At 37.2% G+C, this 11,468-nt stretch overlaps 1 protein-coding gene across 2 annotated transcripts; it reads right to left on the bottom strand.

Moving 5' to 3' along the window:
• Nucleotides 1-7,804: 7,804 nt before the first annotated feature.
• Nucleotides 7,805-10,599, bottom strand: LOC128859360 (uncharacterized). Of its 2 annotated transcripts, none has more exons than XM_054096335.1 (2): nucleotides 10,510-10,599; nucleotides 7,805-9,328 (listed from the first exon to the last, which is right to left on the bottom strand). In XM_054096335.1, the coding sequence occupies exon 2, from the start codon at nucleotides 9,301-9,303 to the stop codon at nucleotides 7,960-7,962; it is 1,344 nt and encodes a 447-aa protein (XP_053952310.1). In that variant the 5' UTR covers nucleotides 9,304-9,328; nucleotides 10,510-10,599; the 3' UTR covers nucleotides 7,805-7,959. The 2 variants fall into 2 exon arrangements, with proteins under 2 accessions (XP_053952310.1, XP_053952309.1); XM_054096334.1 differs by having other exon boundaries at nucleotides 10,399-10,586.
• Nucleotides 10,600-11,468: the final 869 nt, after the last annotated feature.

The following is an 11,468-nucleotide window of genomic DNA, read 5'->3' as shown; positions in this document are numbered from 1 at the left end:
TAAAGTTGATCCTCGTACACAGATATAACAACTTCATATCCTTACCTGATTGCCTTGCGTTTTAAGCTGAGTGAGGGAAATTATGTGCCTACTTTTTTAACGAATGTATTTGTTACATAACATTTACACATATGTAGTAGTTGTTGTTGTTATAAGTAATTTGTTTGCACCGAAATGAATAAATATTCCAAGTGGAAACTGCTAGAAATACATCATCAACGCCATATCCAACGGTTTAGTGCGAAATGTTTGCCTTTTTGTTAAGAAATCCCCGAAACAGGTTTTGTATGTAAACTTCACTGAATTCAAATCGTACCGTTTGCAGAACATGAAAATTATCAGATTCTCTATGTCCCGATTTACACGAGGAGACATCTGGAAGGGAAACATTTTGTTCATGGGCGAAGGACGGTCGGGGAAGAGAGAAGGGATTTTGTCTCCCGTACTCGGCGACACGCTTTACTCTTCTTATTCGTATTTCTTTCCTTAAAGCAATTTTTGACAGTTGCTTCATTCGTTTTCTTCTTTTGTGGAAGAAAGTTCTAAGTTATGTGTTGGTTTTCAATCAAACGGAAGATAACAACGATGACAAACATCCGAACGCTGCTTGGGAAATGCACGATTATTTTTGCTAGTAAAGTAGGTATAATTTAAAATAGTTATGGGACATGTTTATGTTGATTTCTAGTTTTTCCCTGCATTTCTAGATATTCAAGTTAATTTTAAGTTAATTATTTACATATGAAGTATTTTTTATTTAATTTTTTTTATTCAAGTACAAGAATTTATAAATATATTTCAATAAAAAAACAACAAATTATTTATTATTTAACCAGTTTGCATTTTTCATTCATATATTTAAGAAACTGTTGTCGAACGCTCTCTGCTTTACATGTAAGCGCGTGCTAGAATACATCCGAACCAGACGATGCTAAAGTATTAAATGTCAAAATGTTGCCGAAAACATTTTTGCCCGTGTGTACGCGAATGAAACATTAAAAGAGAATTTCCAGTATCTCTCTTTTCAGATGTCTACTCGTGTAAATCGGGTCTATTTACAATATGAGTCCACTGCGTTCTAGTTCAACAATTTATTTTTATTCTTGTATTTGAACATATTGAGTAAACTCATAACCGAAAAAAAGATAAACTAAAATCTAAATTTGAAAATTTCCAATAATTTTCGTAAAGGGACGTTTACATAGGTAGCTGCTCTTAAAATTTCGTCTTAGAGATGGGGTTTGTTTTTATTCGTTCTACGTAGTTTCAAAAGATGAAAAAAAGCAAAGATGTACCTTGAAGCCGTATATAATGCATAAATTATTTTAAATATATTTCCGTAGCATGCAAATGGGTTATTCAATAAAAAAAATTTAAACCGCTCAGTGAATATAGTGAAATGTTTGTTCTACAAAAACAAATGTTGCTCCTTGTGTGCAAATGAGAAATTACAACTAGAAGCATCCTGCATATCTCATATCTTTTGGAAATCAATATTAAACTTCTTTAGGAAAATGAGTAAGGATGTGAACTGTGAAGTTTTTGTTCCCAAAGTTGAAGTCAGAGTTACTATGGCAATGAAATAGGCCCCTATTATGAGTTGCATTCGATCTTCGACATTCGTTGGTTGTCGAAGATCGAAAATCGAATGTCAATTTGGTATTATGAGCGGTGCAACGCTGTCGAAATTTTCGTTGCATACCGAATTTAGAGTCGAATGCAATTTTGCTTTCGATTGTGTAGCGTATTGTGGGAAAACTTGTTAAAATGTAAGTTGTTTGCGATTATTTATTGTTTTATAGTAACTAAATAATAAATATATACTGTTAATATTATGCAGGTCGAAAGTCGTGAGTACCAAACAGCAATTAGAAAGGCTAGTTGCATTAATGGAAGAGAATCCACAATTCGCAAAAGGGATTTCCACCAAAGTACAAGCAGCAAAAAAATGGGAGGAATTTACAACGGAGCTGAATTGCTTGGGACCACCAGTTAGAACGGCAGCAAAATGAATTAAGGTTAATAATAGTTTTTTTTTTTTGTGATGTTTATACAAATACATTTTTATTTTCCCTTGGCAGGTATGGGCTGAAATACATAGAGGAACTGAAATACATATTTTTTTCGAATGACGAATAATTGAATAAAGAAAATTTATAACAAAAATAAAACAGAAACTGTGGCGTTAAGGTTTTTATTTAATACTTTTTAGATTTTTCTATAATATTCTAAGAATTTCATTTCTTATGTTTTCTGCTTCTCCGTTATTTGGCTCCACTTCAATATCTTCAGCATCATCGTTGAGGGTCTCATCGGATAACTCTTCATCCGGAAGTTGAACATTATAAAACAAGAAAATGTTGTGCAAAGCTGCACACACATTAATAATTTGTGTTGCTTTTTTTGGAGATTAGTGAAGAGCTCTTGGCTCGGGTGCACTGCTGCAACTGGTTTTCTGTACTGGACAGTAGGTTCATAAACGCCTCTTTAGATAATCTAAAGTTCTTAAAAAAACTGTAAGGAAATTTCTGTAATATTAAGTACGTCAACACATTTTGAAAATACTAAACTTACTCAGTGGAAGCCATTTCTAGGGGGTTGTATGCGCCCCTCAGCTGTTTTCTACTTCTAGCTAGTTCCACTAATCTTTCATCGACCGATGAATCGTCGAAACACAACTCCGTTGTACTTATTTTCACAAAAAATACTTTTTTTTACTTTTAAAAATGTTGTTAGCAAAGAATTTCAACACAATCGGTTTTTCTTTTATTTTAATTTGCAGTATCAGCTGAGAAAAAATTATCTATTGTAAATGCGTCGAACGATCGAAATTCACAATAGTCCTATTCTTCAACGAATGAGCACCATAATACCAAATGAAAATTCGTTCGATCAGCACTTTCGACTACAGTCGAAGATCGAATGTTGCTCATAATAAGGGCCATAGTTTTCTATTTTGCGTTATGTTTTGTTGAAACATTAATAGGCTAATTATTGTTGGTAAAGTTTACAAACTATATTTTGGGGTAATTCTTATTTTTATCATACGTCCACACATACATTTGTATGTAATTTACCTTCCTTAATTTCATAACTCTTTGCTTACATTCGATTCCAGTTATAATGATTTGTCTTAGTTTGCTCAGTTGACATAAACTTTTTGTTGTTTATTTGACTTCATTTTCAAGTTGTAAACAAACATGACTTCTATCTCGGATGAGTTTCCACAAGCAAGTTTTCATTTCCCGATTGTGGGAAAGCGCCCACGTTACATTAACTGCCCTGACTGCTTTGCTTGTTTCCTGTCCACGCTGTTTTGTTTATGCTTGACAAGGGTCATCTACATAAAAATAAATGTATATACACATGTCCATATATGCCTGTCACGGATGAATTGCTATGCAGAAAGTGACATAACCAGCGGAGAACCGTGGGTATTGTTTTCAAGCGGGCATTGTAACCAATGGTCATTTAAAACTAACGAACAATAAAAAGGCGCGCTCGAATCAAAATATTTGCGCCAACAGTTCCGCGAGGTGCTGTCATGGCGTGTCGGTTGGCCATTAACCAAACATAACACACATAACAGTAGCGCAGCCGAACTTTGGGTAAATCAATTAGAAGTGTATAGATCGGACTGTGGACTATTGTTACACCTCTAATCAGAAGTAAATCATGCCCCTTTTACAATGTGTGCACGCTGATGTCTTTGCTTCCGATTGCCCCTCGCGGTTAAACCAAGCCATCGGCGCATTGTATGGCGGAGGTCACTTCGGAATGCCATTAATTTTTTTTCGAAATGCCACAATTTCTTTTCGTGCGGTGTCCCGTTCGTCCCTTCATATAAGCCATGCATTGGTTAAAATAGCCACATAGAAACGTCCGGAAAGCGCATTCAGTGTTCACGACGCGGGTACGAGTGAATAAACTGCAGTAGGAGATTAATGCGTTTGTGAGGAAATCACGTCGATGATACCAATGCACCGCGAACAAGAATGAAAGCTCAACTACATAAATTGGCTTCAAACGCTTTCAACTCAGCTGCTCACTTTCTAACTTCCTCATTCTTGATTGCGGGAACGCGATGGACGGAGCGACGCTGTTTGTTGAGTCGGCTTTTATCTGGCTAATTAAGCAGATATGCTTGTGAAAATCTGTCACATGTTCAACTCCACCATGTGCGAAAGTAACTGTTTGTTGTGTACATTTTGTGATTGATCCTGTTTAAGGATTCCGCCTGTACGAGTTTGTTGTGTCTTCTACTCACATAAACTACACGAACTGTACCTTTTTATTTAAATTTAATTGCAGCAACAACATTACCCAACTCATTAGGCGTTGCATGGACGACTTAAGCAACGAATTCGGCAAGATTTCTGACGTAGGATTGCTTATATTTTCTACTGCTGTCAGTTTTTACGTGAGTTGTTGCTATTACGAGGCGCAAGTACGTGATTCGTCCCATGTGGGAATCTTCTAATGGTAAGAAAACTATGACGAAGGGTCGAAGCATCTGCAGTTGTTTTCATATTTTTTTATGTTTATGTGCGTAATTTACATTTAACCCTTTTTCAGGACATTTTGAGGCAAGCAGTGGCGCAAGCGGTATGAACGAAGAGTACTGCGGACATGTCTGTCCCATGTCCGTTCGTTGGGCCAAACTGAGTAAGATTGACATCTTTCGTAACACTGAAATTGATTAAATTAAAAACAGTAATTCAACAACGGCAAACACATGCGGAGGAAAATTAATGAAAGGCAGACAACTTGCAAGCGCGAGGAGTCTTTACCTACCGAATGTAAATCCGGGGGCTGGAAATGAATGCTTGCAGTGACCCACATGGCGACACAAGATTGAAGGCATATAATAATTTGCATATTAAATTAACAAAATTGCACTATTTATATAAAGTGATTTTTGTAAAAATTGTTTAAGGTTCTCTAATGCGCATGGATTACACACCAATGCCAATGCATGCAAGCAATGAATTTTTACGGAAAACGACTTATCATGGCAATGGTAATGCGGAACAATGCTCAATTTTATCCAACATTTGCTCCAAAAACCGTTATAATTCATTATAAAACACATTAAGGCGCTCTGAATAGCGCTACCAAATTACACAACAGCAAGCATATCAAGGAAAGGATAAGCCGAAACTATGGAGCAATAGCTCAAAAGGGCAACAAAGATAAAACGACATCAATGAATGTGAAGTAAGAATAGATAGAAGTACAAAGAAGTGCAAAGGGGCACGGAAGAAACTCAGAAACGGAAGCAAGGACACAAGAGGTACAATGTTATTATAGAAAAAATTCAAGAACAAAACGTTTTAGGATATTGCAGGAATTCATTACTTTTCTGTGCCGCTTAGAAATTTTTTTTATTTTTGCCATGCCTTGTCAAAAGAAGATGCTGCCGGATATGCTGAAGAATGTAACAATTTTACTGCGATTAATCAACGTCTGTGAGGTCGTATATTTACTAGCGCAGGTACTCGCGTGCATGTGTGTGTGCACAAAGTGTCTGTGAAAAATGACAACTACGGCGGAAAAGGAACTATTAATTCGCGTTAAGTGCTTTCCATATCATTTTACTTACCTACACACAAACAAGGTGGCACAAATTAATCATCCAATTTTGTTTTTAATAAGTCTTTTACTAAACACAAAAAAAATATTTTGAGTGTTGGAAATCTTTATTTTGACTTTTACAAGCTCCATTGCTTGTATTTTTGTATACTGCAGTTGTCCAGGTCACAAGTGACAAATATGCTTGACGAACGGCGTACATTCGCACAAATTATAAATCTTGCGGCAGCGTGATTCATTTTGCGACACCTTATATTAACATATTTTTATTTTATTTATTTAATATATGGAAAATAACAATAAATTATTATTTTACAATAAAAAAGGAGCACTAGCTGCCAGGGCTTACGGCTCAGCACATAACATATATACACACACCTTTTATAGGCATCAATTAAATGTGCGACGAAATCGTCACGGATGCTGTAGACGCTTGAGAGCATATAGGGATATGTCAATTGTGCTCTGATTACCGATTGATCGAGAGCAAATGTATAGATAATCCTTTTTCTAATACCAGAGGATGCATCTGAACAAGTAAAACTCGCCAGAAGCAGGCAAAATTTCAAATGAATAATTGGATTTGCGACATTCATTGGTTTAAATACAAATGTGTACGCCTTTGTTTAATATAGGAGTATAGTTCTGGGCGCTGCAAATTTTTAATAGCACAAAATGAAATTTTCCACACAAAGAGCTAACTGAAGTGCAGGAAAACAACAGTTTAATAAAGAGCAGAGGTGAAACACTTGAAACGAATGTACATACATACATATTTATGCAGGCCCATAGTTAAGTGCTGATGGCGACAATGCTCGCTTTTACTGTTAACCCTAAGTGCATTTCAAGCACTTCGCCCACCATAAAAGTTCTCGCAGAAAGTAGTGGTCCTCGTCGTAATGCAATTTGTACCACCAGTACTAACGCAAACCACCCGCCCGGTAGCTATTTGCCTTTGTTCGGCCGCTGGCGCTGCTGGTATTTGACTCGTGCTACTCTTGGCGGCAGATGTGCTTTGTCGTTTCCGTATGTGGCATATGTCGCTAAATTACCATCTTGGCAATTTTGGCGCAAAAATACGTGAGCAGTGAACTGCATGTACAAGCACACACGCATACATGTCCGTGTGTCTGCGAATAGTACGAGTGTTATTTACGTGGACTATTTTTCCTCGTTTGTGTTGTCGGCGTTCATAGGTATGTCAATTTGTATTTTCGTGATTCAGATTGACGCATTGCTATTCATCCATTGATGTCGTGTGCGAGCATTTGTGTCGTTTGTATAGGTATATCCTTATACGTCTGCATACTCATGCAATAGATCTTTTCCGTTCTACAAGCGTATTGTTTAACTTCGTTGAAATTATGTCACATTTTCTTAGTTAAATCAGAGCAGCTGCAACAGGCAATTGGAACTCCGAACAAGGGAAATAAAACGATTCATATTGGAAGTGCAAATGTATGTGTTAACGGTTAGGCAAGTAAAAAATGCATTTAGTCAAACACTCATATTTGAGATATTCAATTTTACTCGCATTTTCAAAGATATATTATAAAATAATTTCCTCAAATTGCAGACAACACAACGCATTGTACTACTAGTATCCGATACTAAACTAATATTGAAATTGATTTTTTTTATTATATGCTTGGTAGTTATACTTATACATAATATGAAACATGTATTGTTATATATGTATGTCGGTATAACCATTCAAACCAGATACATATGCCTGTAAAGTGCAGCAATTCTTATTCAAACGGCAGCTGTTAGTTGCTCATTCTGTTCTCGCAAAATTCACATGTTGCGTTTTTTGTTATTGTACTTACTTCTACTTGATCACCAGAGTCGGTGTACGAGTACTTGCTGTTGCGAGTAATTTTCATATGACACCACCCGGGGTCCAATTTCACAGGCCCTTCCGCTGCTTTTACGCATATCTTAGTCACGGTTTGTGACCACTTGTACACTACCTACTATTAGTATACTAATACGTATGTTTGCAGTACGAACTACCCCGCAAAAAGTGTTTTAAAGTGGCAGCAATGAAAATTGGTGAAGAATTTGAATAAATTATTTTTAAAAAGTAGTATAATGCAGTCAGAGCATGAATTCTAAACTTACTTGCTTCTTCGTTAGCACCACATCTCGCGATGTATATGCATAGTACAAAAATTAGGTTATGTGAATTAAAACGACATTTGCTATGGGAAAAGTTATAAGTTTTACTACTTTATTTGATAATGAGAAAACATGATGTTGGATTTTAAAGGAAAACAGGCAACACAGTTAAATAGATATATAAGTAATTAACATATATAAATGCACACAATTTAGTAAGCGTTTATGTGCATCGAACTTTGCGCTTTATTGGCTGGCTGACATTGTTTTGCTTGAAAAGCTGAGACGTCGTTTAGTAGCGTCGAGCGCATGGAAGTTGGTATTTTCTAGTGAGCCTCTGACTGTCAAGCAGTCATCTTCGAGCGTGTTCTCATCCAGTTCGCTGCAAGAGTTGTGCCCACTGTCAGGACTCGAATTTTCTATCGTTTTGAAATTAAGCACTGCGAGTTCCGGCGAAACTTTTGCTTCTGTTGCCTCAACGATTTCATGAGGAAAGAGTTTTGTAGTTTTTCCATTGGACTTAGAAGTTTTTCTTTTCCGACGCACTACACGTTGTCGTCGTAAGGGGAAAAAATTACTATCTTGTAGTCTTCGCATGCGATGCCCTGCTCCCAGTGGCGACCGCACCTCTCGCTCACTAAATAGCTGGGTAGTTGCCATTTTAACAGGCAGCGATCGCCTCCTTTTGCGCCTCGGTTGTGACAATGGTGTTTTATTTTGATTCTCACTCCAAAACTCGCTTAAGTCATTTGCGGGATCTTCGGCTGGTGTATATGTGGGGGACATAACGGTGCGTTGATGATGATGCGATGGTTTTGCGAATTTAATGGACATATTTTCCTTTCGTGTGCTTTCCAAAATCGCGTCTATCATGCGTTCCAGCGTCTGATCGCCCATCTTTGAAGAGCTCAACGAAACGGTATCATCGCACGTATTTCGCTGACTTTGAAAAGTGGAATTTGTGGTACTGATAGTTGGTTGGGGTTGTATCAGAGTTTGGTTTTGTTCATCGGGTGACAAATACCGTGGCTTGTCAAAATATGTGTCGGCAATTCCTAAGCCACGTAATGCTAGTATTGGGCCAGGCACGAGGCCGCACGGCGAGTATTCTACTTCGAGGGTAGGTAGTGTGGCAGCATAGTTCGAGGGATTTTTACGTGTTATTCCGCAGCTGGTCAGACTTAAAGTCGGTGTATTGAACTCTAAGGAAATTGGTTTTGGTATAATGCTGGGGTTGTTGCCTTCATATGGAGTAATGCTGCTTAAATCTTTTAGGCTATTTAACCGACGTATTGGACATCTCCTGCCATGTGACTTTGAGGTTGAGTGAAGTGGCGTGGATGTTACTTGACTTCGTTCTTCAAGTTGATTTTCCTTTTCCAACAAATTCTGTAAGCGGTGTGAAAGACAGAAATCTGAAGATTTTCGCTTGAGTCTTTGCCGCCTGGCAGATGGTGTACGAGTTTGCATGGAAGGCGATTTGTTGAGCTCATTATTTTTAGTGTTGGGCTTAAATTCGATCGAGTTCGCTTTAGAGCCAGTCTCTGTTACATATGAGAGTCGGGGCGTATTTAACGCCCACTTAAGCATGGTGGAATGAGGTTAAGGCAGGCAACTGTAAGTAATGTAAAATATAATAAATAACGAATTTAACGAATTTGTTTAAATAATAGAAAGAAATTAATTCTGTATTAAACTAATAACATTTGTTTGCTCTACTCAGCAGTTCGTTTTGAATGAGTCTAGAGCCATATGACCCCAGTCGCATTAGCCTTCTTCGGTTTAATTTACCGTATGCCTGTGGTAATTTGAAAATCTTTTGTGCTAACCTCACTGCTATTCAAAGCGCTCACAGTATGGCAAATCAAGGGCCAGTAGACAAATCAGCCAGCCGGAATTCCAGCTGCGCAATGAAAACGAATTCTGAATTGAATAAGTGCTGTGCTAAAATAAAGGCAATGCATATCATGTTCACGAATGGATGAATTTGGCGCATTTCGCAAGCAAGCTGACTGCTGGCGCATGCATTGGTATTCGCGAAATTTGAGAATGTGTCGCTGCCGTTGGCAGATTCCTGCTTATATTCAGCTCCATAAGACAGCATAACTTGCAAGCACCAGAAACCGGTAATGTTCGAAAAAACAGGAATATTAATAGAAAAAAAAAACGTGCTGTATTCGGACTGTGCGTTTGCAAATTTAATTCCTCAACCCATTTATTTTTTTGTCCTTTTATTTATTTTATTTTGTTGTGCTCAACTCTCTTGTTTCGGGGCTAAAAATGAGGCTGCTAGGCCTTTCATCCTTCAAAATACAGGCAATGTTTGGTCGTTTTGTTCCATTTACGCTTAGAGTGGTATTAAGTGGTGCTCGATGTAGAAGTTGGGTGAATTTCATTGCACTAGCAAGTGGTTGTTCGATAAGAGTGGTTGCGCATGCGCATTTTCAGTTTGGCCGCATGAATTGGTTATGCGTTGATCGATCACAAAAAACCTTTTTTGGCGAATTTCACAGATTTTAAGAGCACTTTGTGTATTTAAACAATTCGTAAGTAATTAAAACATGTTAAGTGCTTGGGCATGATTTTGCTACACAGGATCGTTGCTGATTGCGGCAATAATTTAATTATTATGCAGCTTAAAGTTCTCACTTGTTTTATAATACATTTTCCACTACGTTAGTTTACCTTTATTAGACACTTCAATGAAAATAGTAACTTCTAATGGATCTGACCACTTTCTGCTTTAGCACGGATATTTTTTTTTTAATTTAAAATCACGTAAAATACCATTCTTACATTTTTATTTTGAGGAAAAACACGTTCGTTCAACATTGTGTACAAAACTCGAATACCAGCTGGTATGACTGCCTAATTACGGCACAGCTCGTATTCTGATCTCTTCAGTCACTAAGCCACCACTTTTTTAGACACTTCTCAACTTCTCTACAAAGGCCAAGTGAAGAGAGTATAAAAGTCTCCGCTAATCAACTATACATATGTTCATATGTTTAAGAACACTTTGTACGAGTTTGTTGCATCAAGGGTTGGATGTTGGAGAGTTGCAATTGTTGAGCTGCTCAGTTATGAGAGTAACGTGAACAGCAGTTTATTGCCGACACAAACCTTTTAATATGAAAGTAAAAGATTGTCTTTGAATTATGTATTCACTTACGGAATACATTTTTTTAAGCAAGATATTTCTTAAACTTTTAATCAAGCTTATTTTCCTATGTTGAAAACATTTTCGGAAATCACAGTATGCACCTGGAAGGTATCAAAATTGAATGGAAGAATTACCTCACGTGCCGCATGTTTCTCTTTCTAACATCTCCCAAGAGTTTACTTACAAATGTGCAAACAAAATTTTTTTCGAATTGCTTAACTTCCAAATCTAGTCGGCACACATATACAAGTACAACTACGGGCACAACGGTTACTTTATTTACCTCGAAGGCAAATAATCTGTTGCAGTGCTAGAATTTTGAGCTAGAGAGCTTACTTACACACGCATTTACTGGATGCATTTGAATTAACGAAACAGTTGTCTACTATTAACAAAAACATCTGCTCAATCGACACTCACAATTCATTACATTCTATTTCACTGACATGGGACTCCTCGTCAGTGTATTCGTTGGCTTTCTTTTCTCACTTTCACATTCTAACCATTGCTATTTGCCTGTGATTGTATTAGTATATGATGTGTTTTCCCTTCCCTATGGTTGGCACCTTTCCTTTCTTACCAATCCTTGCAT

The sequence above is a fragment of the Anastrepha ludens genome, chromosome 3 (genome assembly GCF_028408465.1).
Source record: "Anastrepha ludens isolate Willacy chromosome 3, idAnaLude1.1, whole genome shotgun sequence".
Classification (NCBI taxonomy): Eukaryota; Metazoa; Arthropoda; class Insecta; order Diptera; family Tephritidae; genus Anastrepha; species Anastrepha ludens.
The sequence above is the reverse complement of the archived record's forward strand: the minus strand, read 5'-3'. Positions and strand labels throughout refer to the sequence as shown.